The 22,490-nt window shown below is 59.6% G+C and overlaps 1 protein-coding gene across 2 annotated transcripts in view; it reads left to right on the top strand.

Annotated features, from left to right (window-relative positions):
* Positions 1-22,464, top strand: part of FRMD5 (FERM domain containing 5) — a 61,357-nt gene extending 38,893 nt beyond the window's left edge. The window contains exons 2-15 of one of the 2 annotated variants that reach the window (XM_064388495.1): positions 4,669-4,773; positions 5,228-5,270; positions 5,745-5,823; positions 7,875-7,972; positions 8,643-8,766; positions 11,070-11,157; positions 12,892-12,980; positions 13,637-13,700; positions 14,268-14,359; positions 15,297-15,371; positions 16,137-16,205; positions 16,572-16,678; positions 19,440-19,780; positions 19,960-22,464. In XM_064388495.1, the coding sequence (XP_064244565.1) occupies positions 4,669-4,773; positions 5,228-5,270; positions 5,745-5,823; positions 7,875-7,972; positions 8,643-8,766; positions 11,070-11,157; positions 12,892-12,980; positions 13,637-13,700; positions 14,268-14,359; positions 15,297-15,371; positions 16,137-16,205; positions 16,572-16,678; positions 19,440-19,780; positions 19,960-20,007 (1,422 nt within the window). In that variant the 3' untranslated portion in view covers positions 20,008-22,464. Of the gene's footprint in view, positions 1-4,668; positions 4,774-5,227; positions 5,271-5,744; positions 5,824-7,874; positions 7,973-8,642; positions 8,767-11,069; positions 11,158-12,891; positions 12,981-13,636; positions 13,701-14,267; positions 14,360-15,296; positions 15,372-16,136; positions 16,206-16,571; positions 16,679-19,439 lie in introns of both variants that reach the window. The other variant, XM_064388494.1, reaches the window with a different exon arrangement.
* Positions 22,465-22,490: the final 26 nt, after the last annotated feature.

Raw genomic sequence — 22,490 nt, forward strand, 5'->3', positions numbered from 1 at the left:
CTGCCCTGCCCTGCCCAGCCCAGCCCAGCCCTGCCCAGCTCTGCTCCCTGCTCGGGCCCCGGGGCTGTGCCTGGGGAGCTGCAGGGCCGGGCAAGCCCCGGGGAAAGCACAGAGCAAGTTTTGCCAAGCCCTTGGAGGCTGTCAGGAGAAGTGGAGATAAGCCCTGCCCGGGTGCTGGGCAGGAAGAGCTCCTGGCTTATTGGGAACTCAATAAGTTCCCAATTATTGATGGGTTTAAAAATGTGCTCAACTGCTGTCCCGCTGCAGACTTGCCGAAATGAGGACATCACTGGCTGAAATTCCATGATGGACAGCCATGAGGGACCTTCTGCAGATGCCAGCATGTCGAAGGTTTGGAACCCTGCAGGGGATTAAGAGCAGCACCGATAATCTGGGGCTGAAGGCTCCGTGGGGCCCTTCATTAGGAACTTCCCTCCTCAAGAGCTCTGTACACTTCTGGATCAAACTGCCCAGATAAGTCTTGAAGGCAGAAATTACTGTGTCAGCGAGGAGGAAGGATTAGAGATAACAGGGAATTAATACTGAAATGCATATGCTATAAATATAACAGGATTACACTGCAGTTATGTAAAAGCCCTTTTCCTTCCCCGAGTCTCCTGGGCTGGGCAGGTGGCAATCCCCTGAGGCTCTGCCCTCACCTGTGCCTCCCGGGGCATCTTTTCTTGTCACCTGAACAGGACAAGGGGGAATGGCTTCAAAGTGGCAGTGTTCAGTGGGATTTGGGCAGGAATTGTCCCTGGCAGGGTGGGCAGCCCTGGCACTGGTGCCCAGACCCCTGGGGCTGCCCCTGGATCCCTGCAGTGTCCCAGGCCAGGTTGGACAGGGCTGGGAGCACCTGGGGCAGTGGCAGGTGTCCCTGCCCATGGGGTGGTCCCTGAGGCCCCTTCCCACCCAACTGCCCTCAGTCCCAGGGTCCCTCCTGCCCCACTCCCCTGGAGGTGCAGGCACAGCCCCAGCCCTGCCCTGTCCTTGGGACCCCCCCCTGCCCGGGGGGAGCCCCCAGCCCCTCCTGGGGCCCTGGGAGAGGGGTCAGTGCAGGCAGGGACCCCTTGGAGAGCTCTGCCCCAGCTGTTCTGGATCTCGGGCTGCTTATTCCCTGCCTGGAAATGAATATTCTCGGCCTATTTTTGCCCATTTCCTCCTCGTTCCAGGGCTTAGCAGAGACTCTGGCTCACGGAGAGGGCTGAGAGCTGTCAGTCAGGACTTGGCCCAGCCTGCAGAGCCAACATTAACTTTGTCTGAGGGATGATAAATCCTGGGCTCGTACAGCACGGTGCTGAACTTGGAAAATGAAGCATTTAAACCACAATATTGCAGTCAAATTGCTGGTGAAAATCTCTTCATGTTGGCAGTGGAGCTGGAGGGTCTTTGATCTCTCCCAGCTCAGATGTTGCTGCCAAAGAGACTTAAGCTAAACTTCACTTTGTAAAATAGACTTTTTCTGACGCTTTCCTTTAAAAAAATAATCTCCTCCTAAGCTCAGGAAGCAGGGACGAGTGGGCAGCCCACAAGGAGATTTCCAACCCAAATAACGCAGGAAGGAGCCACTTTCAGCTGCTTCCATTGCTTCTTAAATCCTGGGCTGAATCCCAGGAGCAGCTGGGGGGGAACGTGGCACTGAGCCCCAGGAGTGGGAATGCTGAGCTGGGGCTGGGGCTGGCACCCGGGAGTGGGAATGCTGAGCTGGGGCTGGGGCTGGCACCCCAGGAGTGGGAATGCTGGGCTGGGGCTGGGTCTGGCACCCCAGGAGGGGAAAGGCTGAGCTGGGGCTGGGGCTGGCACCCAGGAGTGGGAATGCTGGGCTGGGCTGGGTCTGGCACAGGGGGTGCTGCAGGGGCTGTGGAGGTGGCAGGTGAGGGTGACACAGGCTGGGAAGTGAAGATGTTTGAAGATGTCTCCCCAGCCGTGGGGCTGGTGCTGTGCCAGCTGCCCGAGAGCTGGGGTGAAGCAGCCCTGCCATGGCATGGGGTACAGGGTCTGGAAGGTGGCTGTGCCTCCCCTCCTGCAGGCAGGACTTTGGGACAGGGCTGTCACAGGGGGCACTGAAGGCTCCTGCCTCAGCTGAGCCCTCTGGTCATTTGCAGATGAGCTGCTATTTTTAAATCTATCTCTTTTTTATTTTCATTTATTTTTCTATCTGCGGGTGACCCTAATTTTGGCTGAGAAGCTTAGAAAGCCAAGAATGCAAGGTTACTCTAATCTTCTTGAAGTCTGGCAGTCCCCTGGGCCGCCGTGTGTGCCAGAGCCCGTGGCCCCAGAGCCTGGCTCTGCTTCACAGCCCTCCTGCAGGAGCTGTGCCAAACCCCAGCGTCCTGCAGGTGCACCCTGTGCTCCCACACCTTCCAGAGGTGCTGAGGGCCCTGGGGGAATGGGACGCTGGGCTGGCAGCACTGGCACCGGGTCAGGGCCAGGTGGGTCCCAAATGGGGTTGGCTGAGCTCTGCTGAGAGGCTGAGGGCGTTGAGGGCTCACATCCCTCCCTGGCACAGGTGCAGGTGTGCAGCTGCCACGGCACAGTCCCGCTCACTCAGGGAGTTGTTGTGACCCCGAACATTGGGGCAGTGTGTCAGGAGCCATCCTGGCTGTCCCCTCAGCCCAGCCAGGCTGGGGTGCTCCAGTCCCACTCCGGGGGTTAGCAGCAGTGACACAGAGCCCGAGGGCAGCCAGCTGTGCCTGGCACGGGCTCAGCTCGCTGCTCTTCCTCAAGGGCTCCTAAGTCAGAGTCACTGAATCCCAGACTGGTTTGGGAGGGAAAGGACATTAAATCTCCCATCCCACCCCTGCCATGGCAGGGACACCAACACTGTCCCAGGCTGCTCCAGCCCCAGTGTCCTGGGACACTGCCAGGGATGCAGGGGCAGCCCCCCTGTGCCAGGGCCTGCCCACCCTGCAGGGACAATTCCTCATTCCCAGTATCCCATCCAGCCCTGCCTTCAGCACTGGCAGCCATTCCCCGTGTCTGTCACTGGAGCTCCCGATGCAGGGTCCCTCCTGGCTCCCTTGGGGGCACCTCCAGATTCTGAAGGTGCTTGGCAGGTGTTGGCATCGGGGCCAAGCCCTCGGTGCCAGCCTGGCACGTGGCATCCCAGCGTGTGCCACAGCTGCCCGAGGGCTCCCCAGCAGCCTGGGCACCCCGAAGGCTGACCTCAAAAGCCTGCAGACAGACAGGAGTCGCATTTTATAAAAATATGTGAAGACCCAAACACGGAATATTTAAGCCCGTGTTATGCAATGGGAGCTCTTTTAAGTCGTGATTTGTAAAGGCAGTTCAGATAATTTCCTGAAAGACATTCTGCTAATGATTAATTTAGAATATGTTTAATTCAAGTTAGGGAGATCAAAGAGGGAGCATTTTCCCTGTAATGCCATCCGTGGTTTCACACCACATTCCGGGCACTGGGGGTGTCTGCTTTGTCCTTCCCCGCAATTCCCCTGTGAGGATCGCAGAGGGAAGCGCTCTGCAGGCGCTGCTGCTTTGGGGCAGGGGAAGGACGGGAGAGGAGCCTCGGGCACGTCCCCGTGAGCTTTGCTCAGGGGAGGGACAGGGTGCTGGGATGTGCGCTCAGCCCTCCCCTCCTGCAGCACGGCTCGGGGGGCTCTGGCAGCCCTTCCTCGGGGTGCCAAGGGCTCTCCCGCTGCCCAGGGCAGCGCTGGAGTCCCCATCCCTGCGGGGTTTAAAGCCTGCGGATGTGGCACTTGGGCATGGGTTGGTGCTGTCCTCGGCCGTGCTGGGGCTGGCTGCACTCGGGGGTCTCGGGGGGCTTTTCCACCCTCGGTGTCCGTGATTACCTGGGCAGGGCCGGGCTGCAGGCTGGGCTGCCCATCCCCGGGGCACGGCTGCGATGCGTGGAACCCTCTTTATTCCCAGCACAGACACAGTCCTGGTGCGGCAGCGAGCCCCAGGCACGGGCTGCTGCGTCCCGTGGGCTTCCCCACCGCAGTCCGCGGCTGCTGAGCGAGTGTTTGATCCGATAACGCGCTCATTTGATCCGATAACGCATTATTTGATCAGATACGCGCTCATTTGATCAGACAAGTGGCGCGTTCCGTGCAGGTGTCGGGAGCGGTGTTCCTGCCGCGTTTGGGGAAGGAGCAGGCAGCGCTGTCAGCAGCCGCCTTTGATCCGCGGAGATGCGCAGCGGCTCCGCTCGCCGGGGGGAATCAGCGGCGTGGCAGGGGTTAATGCTCAGACACGGCCCGCCGGCAGAGCAGCGGGCTCCGCAGCCCCAGCCGAAGGGCAGGAGGGGAGTTTGGGGTGGGGTGGCCGACCCTCCGCGCAGGAGCAGCCCGGGGCTGACCGCACAAGCCCGCCCGTGTTTAGCCGGCTGTGGAGCCAGGCGAGGAGAGGCCGGTGCAAGCAGACAGACCCTGCAGGGGGATAAAGCTTTTTGTCGGGCCGTGATCTCCCTACACAGCCGGCTCAGGTGTGACCTTCCTCCCCGGGAGGTATCCCGACATTCCCACCTGGGCCTGGGGCTTTTCATCCTTCTTGTGGGGCACAACCGCCCCGGCTGGGATGGGAGAAGGTTCTGGGGCCCAAAGTGTCACCCAGGAGCCGTGTGGGGGCTGCGCTGTCCTTGGTGTCACCCCACAGGCTGCAGACCCCTCACGCACCCCCGAGCTGTCACTGACCCTCTTTGTCCTGCAGAGAGATGCCAAGGGCCAGTACCTGTTCGACCTCCTGTGCCACCACCTGAACCTGCTGGAGAAGGATTACTTCGGCATCCGCTTTGTGGACCCCGACAAGCAGAGGGTGAGAGAGCCCCTGCCTGGGCTGGGAGAGGCTCAGGCCTGTCCTGGCAGCTGGGAACCGGAGAGGGAGCTGGAACAAAACCAGGAGTAGGCAGTGGTGAGGGGCTCCTCCCCAGCAGCCCTGCCCTGCCCTGCCCTGCCCTGCCCTGTGTGGGCTCTGGGTGCTCCGGCAGGGCCATTCCCTTGCCCAGAGCACAGGGATCTACTCACAGCCCCTGAACCCCCAGGGCACAGAGATCTGCTCACCCTGAACCCCCAGGGCACAGCGATCTGCTCACCCTGAACCCCCAGGGCTCCCTCACTGCAGATGGGACCTTCTGACCTCCTGCTCCCTTCCAGGACTACTCCCCACACTCAGGTGGCTTTTCCCAGCCAGAGCAGGACTCCTCTTCCCCATGCTCCCCACCTTATCCAGTCATGGCTGTCAGTCTTTAATTGCCTTCTTTTCCTTTCAGCATTGGCTGGAGTTCACCAAGTCGGTTGTGAAGCAGATGCGGGGTGAGTGTTGCAGGAGGTCTGGGCAGACTCTGCTCCTTCCATCTCAGGTGTATTCCCATTTCCTGCAGCCTGCCCCCTCGGGGGTGGTTCCAGCCCCTGTGCCAGGAGCAGCTCCCCCAGAACTGTTCTGTTGGGCTGAGAGCAGGGTTATCCCCCCAGCCCTGGGGCAGCCACAGCCAGCACAGGGCAGCAGCCTCCAGGGAGAGCAGGAGCGATGAGGGGCTGAGCAGTGGCATTTGGGAGCGGGCAGTGGGTTGGCTGGTGGGTGGCCAGAGCCACTGGCACTTCCCCTCAGCTCTGCCAGGGTCACCTGCTCTGGCCATGGCCCCTGCGGTGAGGAGTGCTGCCCCTCCTCCCAAGGGCAGGCTGGGGGGACCATCAGGTGAGCCCCCATGTGCCCTGGCTGGAGCGGGGTGCCGCGGGGTGAAGGGCACAGCCCTGCCCTCTGGTGACACGGTGTCCCCCTCTCTGCAGCCCAGCCCCCCTTCACCATGTGCTTCCGAGTCAAGTTCTACCCCACGGACCCCGCGGCGCTGAAGGAGGAGATCACCAGGTGAGGATGGCCTGGCCGGGCAGGAGCACACGGGAGAGCTGGCTTTGAGTCAGGGAAGAGCCACTGGGATTTCCCAGGCAGCCCCGATGCTTTGGGGTTGTTCATGGGGGAAAACTCAGGAGTCCCCAGCAGTGCTGGGTCAGCAGGAGCTGCTGTGCCTGGTGGGGAGCACAGGCTGAGGGTGGGCAGGCCCTGGCACAGGTGCCCAGAGCAGCTGGGGCTGCCCCTGCATCCCTGGCAGTGCCCAAGGCCAGGCTGGACACTGGGGCTGGAGCAGCCTGGGACAGTGTTGGTGTCCCTGCCCTGGCAGGGGTGGCACTGGGTGGGATTTAAGGTCCCTTCCTGCCTGAGCCATCCCTGGGCTCTGTGATTAAAGCCCCTGGCTTGGTCTCTGGGTGCAGCCAGTTCCAGACCCCCATTCCAGGGCAGAGCACTCGAGCACAGCCCCAGCTCTGCGCCACAGCCACTGCTGCTCAGGCTCAGGAGCAGGCACTGGTGCCCTGCTGAGCACGTCCCCAGCTCGGGGTGTCCTTACCCTGCTGGGGCTGCCAGGTGTGGTGTCCCTGCCCCTGGTGTCCCCACAGGCAGGCAGCCGTGTCCTGCTCATGGTGCCAGGTGTGGTGTCCCTGCCCCTGGGGTCCTTACCCTGCTGGGGCTGCCAGGTGTGGTGTCCCTGTCCCTGGGGTCCCCACAGGCAGGCAGCAGTGTCCTGCTCGTGCTGCCAGGTGTGGTGTCCCTGTCCCTGGGGTCCCCACAGGCAGGCAGCCGTGTCCTGCTCATGGTGCCAGGTGTGGTGTCCCTGCCCCTGGGGTCCCCACAGGCAGGCAGCCGTGTCCCCTGACGTCAGGAGCGCTGGCGAGGCGCTGCACGCAGAGCTGGCAGCACAGCCTCTCCTGAGCTTCTATCTTTAGGGGCTCCTCGTGCTGCTCTTCCTGGCAGCAGGAAGGACACCAGGGCCCCGTGGAGCCAGCGCAGCAGCTTTGGAAGGGGAGCTGTGCATCCCCAGCAGCCCCGGGCAGCTCTGCCTGGGCTGCAGCCTGCACGAAGGGCTCGGAGCTGGCACCCTCTGTGGGACACCTGAGAGCCCCCCAGGCCAAAGGGGTCCCTGCCACGGGGTCTGAGAGGGACTCTGAGCACAGCCTGCAGTGCCAGGGGCAGGCTGAGCTGGGATGTGGGGGAGAAATTCTTCTCTGCCAGGGTGCTGAGGCCCTGGCACTGGGCAGCCTGGTCCAGTGTGTCCCTGCCCTTGGCACAGGGTGCAGTACACAGAATTTCCTCCCAAAAACCTGACCTAACTCTGCCTTCTGCCACCCCCACAGGCCCAGGCTGAGGCCCCCATGCTGCCTCTGCTTGCTGCCCTTTGAGGTGTGCCTGCAGCTGCAGCTGGAACCGGGCTTAAAATTCACTTTTCCCTGGACTGAGTCCACTCTAATAGCAAGATTTCTCTTTAATGTGTTTCTTATCTGTGAAAATTAATGGCTTACCTCGTGATAAACTCAGATTTGAGCAATGAGGTGTGACCGAGGACTGCAGAGTGCAAATCTGGTTATTTAAATTCATTTCCGAGCGCTCCATTTTGCTCCTTCCCTCATGACTTATGTTTTACCAGCTAAAGGTTTTCCCAAACACCACATGATGCAGCCCAAAATGTTACTTAGCTTTAAATTTATTGGAATGTGTGATTTTTCCAGCATAGTTTGTCCTTTAACTGGGCACAGAGACAGGGATGGGAGCACAGGAGGAGCTGGCCCTGGGGGATGCAGCGAGCACGGAGCAGGGATGTGAGTGCATGCAATGAGGGAGGGCACAGGAAGTTTGGGAAGGAGAAAATCACATTATGGGGAGCTGAACATCCAGGGGAAATGCAGCAGGCACTGGTGGGCTCCAGATCATGAGACCCTGGGCAGGGTCAGCCCAGCCAGTGCCAGGTTGGGCTGCTGGGAGAGAGGTGCCACAGCAAGTGTGTGGTGGCAGGTGTTCCTGTCTAAATGGGCTGTTTGGGTAAGTAATTTAAAGTGTGCCTGATGAGGGGACTCTGCTCCTGTGCCCAGGTACCTGGTCTTCCTGCAGATCAAGAGGGACCTGTACCACGGCCGGCTGCTGTGCAAGACGTCGGACGCGGCGCTGCTGGCTGCCTACATCCTGCAGGGTGAGCTGGGGCAGCAGAGAGCCTCTGCCTGCCCAGGAGCCTGCCATGCTGCCCTGCCAGAGCCCTCTGCAGGGCCCAGGGCACCCACCTGGGCTGGGCCGGGCTGGGCAGGGCTGGGCAAGGATGGCTGCTGGGCTCTCACCTGCAGGGACACACCTGCACAGTGTCCCCCAGGAGCAGCCACACCTGCACAGTGTCCCCCAGATCAGCCACACCTGCACACTGTCCCCAGGAGCAGCCACACCTGCACACTGTCCCCAAGAGCAGCCACACCTGCACACTGTCCCCAGGAGCAGCCACACCTGCACAGTGTCCCCCAGAACAGCCACACCTGCACAGTGTCCCCCAGGAGCAGCTACACCTGCACAGTGTCCCCTGGAGCAGCCACACCTGCACAGTGTCCCCAAAAGCAGCCCCTGGGCTCACCCAGCCCCTGCCCTCCTGCCTGCTCTCCTGCCTGCTCCTGCAGCCTGAGGAGTTCACAAATTTGGGGCAGGTGGCTGCCACACAGGCAGCAGAGTGGACTGATGCAGTTAGTGCCTGGCAGAGGATCCCCCGTGGGAAGCAGCGGGGTGGGAGTGGGGCTGGGGGCTGCCCTGGCTGGGATGGGGATGGGGTGCACGCTGTGCTCTGCTCCTGCTGCTCTTCCCCACTGATCTGTCTCCCCCAGCTGAGATCGGGGACTACGACCCCGGCAAGCACCCAGAGGGCTACAGCTCCAAGTTCCAGTTCTTCCCCAAGCACTCGGAGAAGCTGGAGAGGAAAATCGCCGAGATCCACAAGTCAGAGCTGAGGTGGGGGAGCTGCGGGGGCGGTGACACCCAGAGCACCCCTGGCCCTGTTTGGGATTGTCACTCGTGTGTCACATCCAGCTGGGACCTGCTCCTGCCTCAGCCAGCACGGCCCAGGGTGACAGTGCCCTTCATGGGGACAGTGACCTTCATGGGGCAGTGCCCTTCATGGGGCTGTGACCTTCATGGGGCAGTGACCCTCATGGGGCTGTGACCTTCATGGGGACAGTGACCTTCATGGGACAGTGCCCTTCATGGGGACAGTGACCTTCATGGGGCAGTGCCCTTCATGGGACAGTGCCCTTCGTGGGGACAGTGACCTTCATGGGGACAGTGACCTTCAGGGGACAGTGCCCTTCATGGGACAGTGCCCTTCCTTCATGGGGACAGTGCCCTTCCTTCATGGGGACAGTGACCTTCATGGGGCAGTGCCCTTCATGGGACAGTGCCCTTCATGGGGACAGTGACCTTCATGGGGCAGTGCCCTTCATGGGACAGTGCCCTTCATGGGGACAGTGACCTTCAGGGGACAGTGACCTTCATGGGGACAGTGACCTTCATGGGACAATGACCTTCATGGGACAGTGCCCTTCATGGGGACAGTGCCCTTCATGGGACAGTGACCCTCATGGGACAGTGCCCTTCATGGGGCAGTGCCCTTCATGGGGACAGTGCCCTTCATGGGACAGTGACCTTCATGGGGACAGTGACCCTCATGGGACAGTGCCCTTCGTGGGGACAGTGACCTTCATGGGACAGTGACCTTCATGGGACAGTGACCTTCATGGGGACAGTGACCCTCATGGGGCAGTGCCCTTCATGGGGACAGTGCCCTTCATGGGACAGTGACCTTCATGGGACAGTGACCTTCATGGGGCAGTGACCCTCATGGGGACAGTGCCCTTCATGGGACAGTGACCTTCATGGGGACAGTGCCCTTCATGGGGCAGTGACCCTCATGGGGACAGTGCCCTTCATGGGGAAAGTGCCCTTCATGGGGCAGTGGCCTTCATGGGGACAGTGACCTTCATGGGGCAGTGACCCTCATGGGACAGTGCCCTTCATGGGGCAGTGCCCTTCATGGGGACAGTGCCCTTCATGGGGACAGTGCCCTTCATGGGGCAGTGACCTTCATGGGACAGTGCCCTTCATGGGGACAGTGACCTTCAGGGGACTGTGCCCTTCCTTCATGGGGCAGTGCCCTTCATGGGGCAGTGCCCTTCATGGGACAGTGCCCTTCATGGGGACAGTGACCTTCATGGGGACAGTGACCCTCATGGGGACAGTGCCCTTCATGGGGCAGTGCCCTTCATGGGACAGTGCCCTTCATGGGGACAGTGACCTTCATGGGACAGTGCCCTTCATGGGGCAGTGCCCTTCATGGGACAGTGCCCTTCATGGGGACAGTGACCTTCATGGGACAGTGCCCTTCATGGGACAGTGACCTTCATGGGGACAGTGCCCTTCATGGGGCAGTGCCCTTCATGGGGCAGTGCCCTTCATGGGGACAGTGACCTTCATGGGGACAGTGACCTTCAGGGGACAATGCCCTTCATGGGGCAGTGCCCTTCATGGGACAGTGCCCTTCATGGGACAGTGACCTTCAGGGGACAATGCCCTTCATGGGGCAGTGCCCTTCATGGGGACAGTGCCCTTCCTTCATGGGGCAGTGCCCTTCATGGAACAGTGACCTTCATGGGACAGTGCCCTTCATGGGGACAGTGCCCTTCATGGGACAGTGACCTTCATGGGGCAGTGCCCTTCATGGGACAGTGCCCTTCATGGGACAGTGACCCTCATGGGACAGTGACCCTCATGGGGACAGTGCCCGGGGCCCTCACAAGCCCCTGCTGCCCTCTCCAGGGACGTGAGCTGTAGAGCCATCAGCAATCCTCATCATCCCACGGCACTGCTGGTGCCTCTGGAGCTGTGTCCTGAAGGGTTCCCAGGGAGGGAAGTGGGTTTAACTCCCCAAAAACCCATCAGAGCCGTGTCCTTATGTGCCAGGGGCTCCTGCCCTCTGCCACCTTTCCTTCCCCTGATGAGAAGTTTGTGCTGCAAGCAGGGAATCCCTCCCTACATTTGGCAGATGCCTTCTGACCTCTGCCAGTCCAGCGTGGATCTTGTGGTGCAGCTGGCAGGACAGGGTGGGCCAGGCTCCAGGGCTGGGCTCCTGTGATCCCATAAAAATGTGATGGGAATGTGCTGTGGCTGGTGCTTCATCGTTAGCAGGATCCCTGCAGCTGCCTTTCACCTTCCTGTCTGCCATGGAATATTCTTTTTTCCCTGTTTTTTCCCTCCTGCAGTGGGCAGACACCAGCTACTTCAGAGCTGAATTTCCTCAGGAAAGCCCAGACTCTGGAGACCTACGGGGTTGACCCCCACCCGTGCAAGGTAAAGCAGCTCCTGACCCCGTTCCTGAGGCTGCTGGGCTCCTCTCCGTGGCCAGTGATGCCTGCTGAGGTGCTAGGGGCTGTCCCCGGTGCATTTGTCACCTCCAGCAGCTCTGGGGCTGTGCTCAGGGGGCCGTGCTGGGGCCATCAGCCCTGTTCAGCCTCAGCCCCCTCCCTGGCCAGGGGGAGAGCACGGGGGAGAGGGGAGGGTGAGGGCTCTGAGACCTCCCAGGGGAGCTGTTGGAAAGCGTTTTCAGCACAGACAGCTGTGACAGGGTGGTCGATGCCCTCCTGCAGAGGCAGAACCAGGTCAGTGACGTGGCTGAGGAGCCACCAGGCATTAATCTGGCTGGGACAGCCCCCCCCTCTGCCCTGCCCAGCCCGTAATCCAGTTTGCTGCTGGGAGTGCTCTTCATGCACTGAGGATGTCACTGCGTGTGGCTCTCTGCTCATTGCTGGGGCTGGGCTGGCTCAGGAATCCCTGGACTGGGCTGATTGCTGGTCTGGAATGGCTCAGCAATCCCAGGACTGGGCTAAGGGCTGGTCTGGGCTGGCTCAGGAATCCCTGGACTGGGCTAGGGGCTGGCACGGATTGCTGGTTTGGACTGGCTCAGGAGTGCCTGGACTGGGCTAAGGGCTGGCACTGATTGCTGGTCTGGGCTGGCTCAGCAATCCCTGGACTGGGCTAAGGGCTGGTTTGCACTGGCTCGGTGCCACCCGGGCCCTGGCTGGGCAGGGCTCCGAGGGAGGCAAGTACAGCTGGGGGTTATCGTGTTCTGGGTTAATTGCTATATATAATATATATATATTTAGGCCTTGGACGTCAGTGATCCTTGTGGGTCCCTTCCTACTCAGGATATTCTGTAATAATATAATAAATAACCAAATTAAACTATATATATTATGGTAATTATATATACCAAATAAATAGTGTATATCTATATAATAGCTATATATACTTAGAGTAATATAGTTACAATATATGTATAAAAATACATGTTAATTGCAACAATTATAACATGGTGTTATATTAATAGCATGAATTCTATAAATGTCAGTATGACATTTAATATACATAATAACAGATAATTGTGACTCAGGATATTCTGTGATAATATAATAAATAACCATATTAAACTATATATATTATGGTAATTATATATACCAAATAAATAGCATATATCTATATAACAACTATATATACTTGCACAGAGTAATATAGTTACTATATATATATACATAAATATATATATAAATACACATTAATCACAACAATTATAACATGGTATTATATTAAGAGCAGGAATTCTATAAATGTCAATATGACATTTAATAATAACAGGTGATTGTGATTCAGGATACTCTGTGATAATATAATAACCATATTAAAATATATATATTATAGTAATTATATAGATATATGCTATTTATTTGGTATATATAATAATTATATATACTTACACAGAGTAATATAGTTACTATATATATATATACATAAATATATATAAATATGAATTAATCACAAAAATTATAACATGGTATTATATTAATAACAGGAATTGTATAAACATCAATATGACACTTAATGTAGATAACAGACCACTGTGACATCCTGTTGGCAGTGCTGGCCCCGGGGTGGTGCAGTGCCTATCCCTGGGGCTGGGGGCACAGTGACGTGCCAGCTGTGCCAGCTGTGCTGCCAGCAGGTGCACGAGCCCTCGCTGTTGCCTTGCAGGACGTGTCTGGCAATGCAGCCTTCCTGGCCTTCACCCCCTTCGGCTTCGTCGTCCTGCAGGGGAACAAGAGAGTTCACTTCATCAAGTGGTGAGTTCAGTCCCCGTGTGAGATCACCTTAGTTCCAGTGTGAGTTTTCACTCCCAGTGTGAGCTGAGCCCATTCCCAGTGTGAGCTGAGCTCATCCCCAGTGTGAGTTCATTCCCAGTGTGAGCTGAGCTCATTCCCAGTGTGAGCTGAGCTCATCCCCAGTGTGAGTTCATTCCCAGTGTGAGTTGAGCTCATCCCCAGTGTGAGCTCGCTCCAGTGTGGTTTCCCCCAGGGGCTCCCCTCACTCCCTGGCCACCCCCAGGCTGGCTGGCTGTGTGGGCACCGGGCAGTGCTCGGTGCACCCAGAGCTCTGCTGCCCCAGGGCACTGCTCTCTACATCTGTCCCCATTGTCCTCCACCATCCCCGTGCCAGCCACACCCCAAACCCCCCCAGCCCCCGGGAGCCTTCTCAGCTGTCCCTGGGTCACCACAGCATGCCCAGGTCTGGCCGGTGTGTCCCTGGCAGCTGGCACTGCCAGTGTCCTGGGATGAGCCCCCGCTGACCCCCAGCTCCACTGGGGCTGCTCCCCACTCCAGCTCCAGGTTTGTGAGCCAGGGCTGCTCTCAGCACCCTGTGGCACCTCCTGGGATGGAGAGCAGGCTCTGGAAGCTGCTGGCTGGGCACAGCTCCCAGCTGCCTGTCCTTGTGCCCCCAGGAACGAGGTGACCAAGATGAAATTCGAGGGGAAGACTTTCTACCTGTACGTAAGTCAGAAGGAGGTGAGTGCTGCCCCTCCCGTGGGACATCCTGGGCACAGCGTGCTCCTCCCCTCCGCGGGCTCTCCAGGGATGGGGCAGCAGCACCACCCCCGCCCTGCAGGGCAGGACCTGGGGACAGCAGCTGCAGCTCTGGGCCAGTGCTGGGGTCACCTCCCCGCTCCTGCTGGTGCCCAGATGTGGGCACTGGACCCCACAGCCCCCTTAGCCCAGGCCAGGCCCCCCAGAGCTCCTGGCTGTGCCCTCCCTTGGGATTATTCCTGAGGTGCTTCTTCATTGCCGTCATCCCTCAAAGTCAGCCAGAGCTCCTCTGGCTGGTGTTGGCTCCCACAGGAGCCATCTGCAGGAATTCTGAACAGCCCCTGGCTGTTCCCAAAGGCTGGGAGCTGTGGGCACATCTGCCCATCCCTCAGGGCAGGTGCTGCACCAGGCTGAGCCCTGCATCCCAAACGGCTCCAGAGCAGGATCTGCCCCTGCCAGTGCCACTCTCCAGCTCTGTACACTCCACTCTGTCTGTGGGATGAGCACCCCTCCCTGTTCTCCCCCTGACTCCCTCTCTTCCTCCTTTAGGAGAAGAAAATTGTTCTCACCTATTTTGCCCCGACGCCAGAAGCCTGCAAACACCTCTGGAAGTGCGGGATCGAGAACCAGGCTTTCTACAAGTACGTGCTGCTTTCGGGGCTGTCCTGCACCCCATGGCTGGGTGCCCCCCTGTGGGCTCCATCCAGGCACCGGGGTCTGTCACTGGCCGTGTGGCACCTTGTCCCAGTGGCCCTGGCAGAGCCAGCAGCCACCAAAAGCACCACTGCCTGGGTGGGGTCTCTGCCCTGCAGGGTCCCTCCCTTCCCAGCCCCTCTGTGCTCATCCCTCCTCAGCAAACTCCCATCAGGAAATGATAACTAATTATTTGGGATGAAGCCTGGAATGTCGAGCAGCACCATCCTGTTCATGCCATCCTTAACCCAGGCCACTCTGTGCTTCGTAATGAGTTTTATTTTAATCAGCAAGCTGCGAGACAGAGCATGCGATGCATTCCCACCGGGAATTCTGCAATCAGCAGCTGCAATCAGCAGGTTTCACTCCTCATTACACGAACACGACATGAAATTGCAATATTGCTTTACAAATCTGCCTGTGATTAATCGTGGCAGTGAATCACCGCTGGGTGCTGCACCGTGGGCTGGCCTGAGGTGCTGCTGGGCACTCCTGGGGTGGGGAGGGGGTGGGATGGTCCCTCTGGGCACCCTGGTGAGAGCCCACCTGCCCAGGAGGGGCCGAGTCTGTCACCCTGCAGTTCCCAGGCCATGGGAGCCTTTCAGCCCCCCGGGGTGTCACTGCTGGTACAGAGAGTGCCAGTCCCTGCACGGGGTGTCACTGCTGGTACAGAGAGTGCCAGTCCCTGCACGGGTGTCACTGCTGGCCCTGTGACCCCAGGCCCTGCAGAGCCCTTGGCAGTGTGTCTGTCCTGGCAGGGATGGGCTGTGTGCAGGCAGGAGCCGTGTCCTGCTCCAGCAGTCACAGCCCCAGGGCTCTGCTCCTTCACCTGGCCCTGCTGCCAGTGCTGGGCAGGGCTCTCACAGCACTCCTGGGCTCTTGCAGGTTGGAGAAGTCGAGCCAGGTGCGGACGGTGTCCAGCAGCAACCTGTTCTTCAAGGGGAGCCGCTTCCGCTACAGGTAAATCCTGGAGAGGTAAATCCTGGAGAGGTAAATCCTGAAATCCTGGTGCAGGTAAATCCTGGCACAGGTAAATCCTGGCACAGGTAAATCCTGAAATCCTAGAGAGGTAAATCCTAGCACGGGTAAATCCTGCCGCAGGAGCAGCTGCTGGGTGTGCTACTGTGTGCTCCTTGGGGAGCAGCTTGGGGCTGCAGCAGCCCAAGGACACCTCAGGGTCTTCCAGAGACCCCCCATTGCAGCACTGACCCCACCAGGCCACCTGCACCACTGTCCCTGTGTCACAGAGGCCACCCCTGTCCCCAGCTCACAGGAGAGGGTTTGGAGGGACAGGAGTGGAGGATGGGAAATCCGGGGGTTGAGAATGAGGTGTGAAACAAACCACTACTGTCCCTAAACTCCTGTGCTGAGCTGCTGGAGCGAGAGCCTGGAATGGGGACCTGGTGTCCCCAGCATGGGGCACCCCAGCGTGTCCCCTCAGCGAGCACAGTGCTGGCACCCTCCTCACTGGCATGGGAGGAGCTGGATGCCCGTGTTGTGTCCATCTCAGCTGAGGGGAGGTCACCCCTGGTGTCCACATCCCATGCCAGAAAAAGCACCAAATATGGTGGCAGAGGTGTCAGCGCAGCTTTCTCCATCACCCCCATTCCCCTGGAGCAAGCACCCCTGCTTTCCCCGGGAGCCGTGTGGGGAGGGGCCCAGGCTGTGTGTGGCTGCCAGGGCTGTGCTCCTGTCCTCACCCTGCTGCTCTTGACCCTCCTGCAGCGGCCGCGTCGCCAAGGAGGTGATGGAGTCCAGCGCCAAGATCAAGAGGGAGCCCCCCGAGATCCACCGGTGAGAGCCTGGCAGCAGCTGCCAGGGGCGGGAGACCGGGGTGGGAGCGTGCCCGGGGTGGGAGCATGCCCAGGGCACTGCTGTGTGCCCATGATGGGAGTGTGCCCGGCGTGGGAGCATGGTCAGGGCACTGCCGTGTGCCCGGGGCACTGCTGTGTGCCTGGGTGGGAGTGTGCCCAGGGTGGGGGCGTGCCCAGAGTGGGAGTGTGCCCAAGGTGGGAGTGTGCCCAAGGTGGGAGCACGCCCAGGGCACTGCCGTGTGCCTGGGTGGGAGTGTGGTCAGGGTGGGAGCGTGCCCAGGGCACTGCTGTGCCCGCAGCGCTGGTTCTGCCCTGGCCCTGATCCTGTCCCTGCTGCTGTCCCCAGGGCCGGGCTGGTGCCCAGCCGGAGCTGCCCCTCCATCACGCACGGCCCCCGGCTGAGCAGCGTGCCCCGCACCCGGCGGAGAGCCGTCCACATCTCCATCATGGAAGGTAGGACACGGGGCAGCCCTGCCCGACGCGCTGGGGCACGGGAACACACGGACACAGGGACACACGGACACAGGGACACACGGACACAGGGACACACGGACAGGGACACACATACAGGGACACACGGACACAGGGACACAGGGACACACGGACAGGGACACACACACAGGGACACACACAGGGACACACACAGAGACACATGGACAGGGCACACGGACACAGGTGTGCACAGAAACACAGGTGTGCACACAGACACAGGTACACACATGCATGTACACACACGTGCACAGAGACACACACGTGCGCACACACACACACGTGCACACACACACATGTGCGCACACACACACGTGCACACACACACGTGTGCACACACACACACACACACACATGCGTGCACAGTGTCCAGCTGAGGCCACAGCCCTGGTGGCTTGTTGTCAGCAAAGCTGGTGTTCCAGCAGGCTGGAGCAGGGAGGCTGCTCCCGATCCTGGGGCTGTGTCAGAGGAGGAGGCACTGGGAAGAAGGTCTGGCACTGCAAAGCACTGGGAGCAGCTGTGGCGGTGCCCCGCAGGGCTGGGGACATGCTGGGGCTGGGGCTGTGTTACCTGCTGCTCACAGCAGTGTGACTCCCAGTGACAAGGCTGTTCCCTGCCCCTGGACGGGGCCAGCCCTGCCCCTGCTCAGCCACCCTGATCCTGGTCCCAGAATGCAGGCAGGGACAGGACTGTCTGCCCCCTGGGCAGGATTTAATTCCACCAAGGGATCCCAGGGTTGGTGGCTGTGCCAGTTTTGGGGGTGGAAGCACACAGGGTCACCTCTGCCACGCAGTTCCACGTGACAGTCTGTCCCCAGATGCCGCTGGGAAGCGGCCAGTGCGTTAAATCACCTCCCACCATAAATCACCCCGAGCTGGTTCCACCCCTTTGCTTTTCCTCACTCTCACTTCAGCTCGGTCCCGTGGGAATGCGGGCGCCCAAAATAGTGCTGAGCCCAGGGCCGGCAGCAGTGCCCCTCTCGGAGCTGTCCCCACAGCACTGCTCGTGTCCCCGTGCCCCGGGCCACCATGGTGAAGTGCCTGGTAAAGATTAAAACCAGGGTCAGCGTGCACCTGTGGCTCATCAACCACTGCTGCCGGGGGGTGCGGGTGCGGGTGCTGGCCCTGGGCCCGCGGCTGCTCTCCCGGGCCCTGGGCATCCTGCCGCTGCTGCCGGCTGCCCCCAGCCTCGGCCACCCTGCTCCCGACGGCGCCGGGGAGCCGCCCGAGCCAGGTAACGCTGGGATCTCCTGGGATCTCCTGCAGCTGCACGGGGTTCCCATGGACTTGGTTCCTGTGGTCGGCTGGTGAGCAGGGGGGCAGGAATGGGGGTGCAGGGTATGTGCCAGGGAGAGGGCTGGGGCCTCCCAGGCTGGCTGGGCTCCAGGTTGTTGTTACCACACCAGCTCTGGTGGCGGGGCTGGACTCGGATTTCCAGGATTTTCCAGGTTTTGCTGCCAGTCCTGTGGGAGCAGATGGCAGGAGGGTTTGGGTCTGGGGGCCAGCACGGCTGTCACTGTGGTGATGAGCGGTGGCACCCGCTCAGGGGCTGTCCCCCGTGTTGGGGACACAGTGGGTGCCGTGGGGAGCATTCCCATGAGAGGGGAGAGCGCAGAGCTGGCAGGGTGAGAGCGTGTTCCCTCCTCAGTGCCCGGGAGCCTGGCGCTGCTGTGGCACTCATCCGGGCAGCGCTCACAAAGGAGAGGCTGCAAATCCCCGGGAATGCGGCCGGATGAGCTCCGGGTGCTGCCCTTCACCCTCCGGCAGCCAGGCCGTGGTGACAGCATGTCGAGGTGCTTCAGTGCACTGTGCTCTTCCCCCGGTGACAGGTCCAGCCCCGTCCCTCTCCAGCCGCCTGCAGGGTGGCCCTGGGGACCAGCTGGTCCCCACCATGACCTTCAGACACCCTCCCTGGAGCTGGGGCCGCTGCAATAGCAGAGTTCCTATCCCCCCCTGCCTGCCAGAACCACCTGAAACAAGTCCCTTATGTGTGTGGTTTCTTGGAATTTGGGGATTTAGAGGAGATGTTGGTAGGGGCAGGAGTTCCTTGGCACAAAGGACCAAAGCTGGGAGCTGGCACAGGGGCTGGCACAGAGCTCCTGCCACAGCTCCTGCTTGGCTGTGAGCGACATAAAACATTTGGTTTGTGGTGAACTCAGAGCAGCCTGTGCTGCAGGTGTTCCTGCATGTGATGGGGACATCTCCCCTGTGTGCTGAGGGACCCCCACCAGCCCAGCACGACCCTCTGCTCGTGCACCTTCTCATCTCTGCCCCCCATCCCTGCGATGGCCGTGCCCCCAGCCCGCTCCTGTGTCACCCTGTCCCGTGGTGCTGCAGTGCCACGGCTGGCAGTGCCAGCAGCAGAGGGGCCCCAAGCACTGCGGGCAGCTGCCGGGGGGCTGTCACTGTCACCTCAGGGCAGCTGCAGCCCGCGGGTGTGTGTGATTGCCCGTGGAACAGCCCGGACCCTGCCGTGGTCCCGGCTGGCAGCCAGCGGCTGGCGGTGCCGGTGACAAGCCAGGCGGGTGTCGAGGTGTCACCGCCACAGTGACAGGTCCTGTTGAAGGGGCTGCAGGTCCTGAAGGACCAACAACAGCACGCAGCAGCAACCCAGGGCAGCCACCGCGCTCTGTCCCGCGGGGACACCGGTGTGGGCAGTGCGGGCAGCTCCGGCTGGGGAGAGGAACCCCTGCACGCCCTGAGCGTCCCCTGCCCTGTCTCCCCAGGCCTGGAGTCCCTCCGTGACAGCGCCCACTCGACCCCGGTGCGCTCGGCTTCCCACGGCGACGCCTTCGCGGGCCCGGGCCGGAGCGGCCGCGCCGAGAGCAGCGAGCGGGTGGCCGTGATCGCCGACGAGAGCTACAGCCCCGCGGACAGCGTGCTGCCCACACCCGTGGCCGAGCACAGCCTGGAGCTGATGCTGCTGTCGCGCCAGGCCAACGGGGCCCCGTGCAGCATCGAGGAGGAGAAGGAGTCGGAGGCGGGCACGCCGGCGGCAGAGGCGGAGGGCGAGCTGCGGGCGCTGTGCCCGGGCGCCGGCGGCCTGGGGCCAGCACAGGCCCAACAGGTGAATAAGTTTCTTTTAAGTGTCCTCCGTTTGCTCCTTGTGACAGTTGGACTCCTCTTTGTTTTGCTCCTCCTCCTGATCGTCCTTACCGAGTCCGACCTTGACACTGCCTTTTTCCGCGATATCCGCCAGACCCCAGAGTTCGAGCAGTTCCATTACCAATACTTTTGTCCCCTCAGGCGATGGTTTGCCTGCAAGCTCCGCGCCGTGGTAAACCTGCTCATTGACACCTGAAGGCAGGAGCCACCACGGGGGCCTGGACCTGCCGCCGTCACTCTCTAACCCTCCCCTCCCGACCCCAGCCCGGCCGGCGAGGAGGCGGCTTTCCGGGAGGAAGAGGAGGGTGGGCGCAGCCCCCGGAGCCCCCTTCTCCCCATGCTCCCAGCCCCGGAGCCCGCACAACACCTCCCGTCCCGATCCCCCGCGCACGACTTGGGAAGCACCGAGCAGAGGGGAATTATTTGGATTCTCTGCTCTGCCGCCCCGGCCGGGGCTGGCGGGGCCGTTCCGCAGGAGCTTTAGCAATGGTGCTACTGAGGTTTCATTTAACACTCGTGTACTGTTACGGTACTCAATCCGCACTGTGCCCGCGCCCCCGCCCTCCACGAACCGCTTGGCAGAGCCCTCCCTGCTCACGGAGCCTCCCAGGAGGTGACACAGCCGCCAGGCTCCGGGATGCCCCGTGCCCTCCTCCCGAGCCCTCGCCCCGCTGCGGACTCGGCCCTTCGCCACTTTTTCAAGCCTTGAAGCATCGGTGCTCCCGAGGGCAGGGGAGCATGGAAGCCAGGGGACGCCGGACACGCGCGGCCAAACCTGGCGTGGAGCTGAAGTGACTGTGTCAGATTTATTGGGATGACCTTTACCCTCCGCCAGTTGTTCCTGTTTTGTAAAAAAACCAAGCAAAAAGAACAAAAAAAAAACAAACAAAAAAAAGAAAGAGAGACATTTCAAGGTCTATTTTAACAAGGAAATGCTATTTTGTTATCAAATCTAATCCAGTCTTTTTTTACTTTACGGATGGGGTGACAGTGGGTGCCGCTACCGAGCGGTTCCCAGTGAGCAAAGGTTTCAGAGAAAACGCCGGGAGCCCAAGGCCAGCCGAGCCCTGCTGGGCTTGGGACAGAGAAGGAGCTCTGCTTTTGGGACTCTTCCCAAGAGGACACAAGTTTGGAAGCGCAGGTGACACTGAATAAGCCAATGGACACCTTTAGTCCCGACCATCGTTGAGTGCAAGTCAATAAACCCAACTCATCGTGCCGGTGATGATCCCCAGGCTGTTGGTCACCAGGAGCAGCAGCAGCCCATCCACAGGCAGCAATAACAGCCAGTTCTGGTCAGGTTGGGGTGACAAGTTGGACACGTCAGAAAAAAAAAAAAAAAAAAAAAAAAGACAAAAAAAAAAAAAAAAAAAAGACAAAAAAAACCAAACAAACCAGAAGGGTGAAAACAGCTGAGCAAGTTTAATTTCATCTCAGGGAGAGATTTTTCTGTAAGCTGGGGCCATAACTGCAGTTTTACAAAGCCTGATGTCCGTGTTGTCTTTGAGCACCCAGCAGCCACCGGCGGGCGGGACGGTGACGCTGGGCCCCGCGGGCTCCTTGTCACTGCAATAAGGGGAGAGGTCCCGTCGGGGACACAGTCCCCCTGCCCGTGTCACAGCGCTCTCAGCACGAGGCCCGAGGAGGGCTGGGGTCCAGCCCCGGCTCCAGAGCACGGCAGGAGCCCCGGGGAAGGCTCCAGGAGCCCCGGGGAAGGCTCCAGGAGGCGGAGGAGCGAGTTTTTTACACGATAATCCTGTTTTATGCAACATAGCAGAATTAACTCTTAGTGTAGTGTTCCTACCTCAGCCCATAGCGCTGATGTTTCTATGCAGTTGTGCTCGTCCCGACGCTGACATTTTTTACCCCGGGTTAACGCTGCAGTGTCGTCCTTCCTCCTCCTCCTCCTCCTCCTCCTCTCCTCACGGCAATGTTCTGTGTGACGTGTGACAGCACAGCTCCATCCCACGTGCTCCATCCTGCTCGGACACGTCCTCGGAGCCCCCAGCCGGGCCCTTCCACCTTGGCTTTCCTCGGGTAACGCTCTGTGCCAGCCCCAGGTCACCTCTGCCACTGTCCCCCAGCGTTTTACTGCAGAACCACGAGAATTGGTGATTTTCCGTTGTCCGTTTCTCCCGTCGCTCCCAGATCCTGTCGCGTGTTTCAGGCCCTGTTAGTTTTACCCGTCTTTCTATCAAAATGTTGTTTCCATAGGTTCTGAGATCAGAAACCCATGAATCTCGTCCTAGCATACTGCATCTTTCAGCAGTAGACAGTAAAATACCTGAAAATGTGAATTTCTTAGTTTTCATAAAGAAAACCTAGAGATTAACCTTTCATGTGCCAAATACTGTAAGTTACATCTTTTTTTCCTTCAAAATGTACCTTTTTCTACATATCCAATACCTTAGTTAGCATAAAATCATTGGTGCCATGAAAAGTATTTTTAAATTTAAATAAATATTTAAATATCATGAAAAGCAGAGTCGGGATGAGCTTTGTTCAGCGATTCTGATTTTTTCTTGTGAAAACAGCTCAAACTGTGAGAAATTTGGTCTTTTAGCAGCTTCTCACAGGAGTGAGAGTTGCAGAGCTGCAGGTGAGTCCCTCGCATGTCTCTGTACTCCAGGAGCACAATTTTACAAATGCACCCAGGAGTTTTGGCCCCCTCA

This window comes from Passer domesticus, chromosome 14 (assembly GCF_036417665.1).
Source record: "Passer domesticus isolate bPasDom1 chromosome 14, bPasDom1.hap1, whole genome shotgun sequence".
Classification (NCBI taxonomy): Eukaryota; Metazoa; Chordata; class Aves; order Passeriformes; family Passeridae; genus Passer; species Passer domesticus.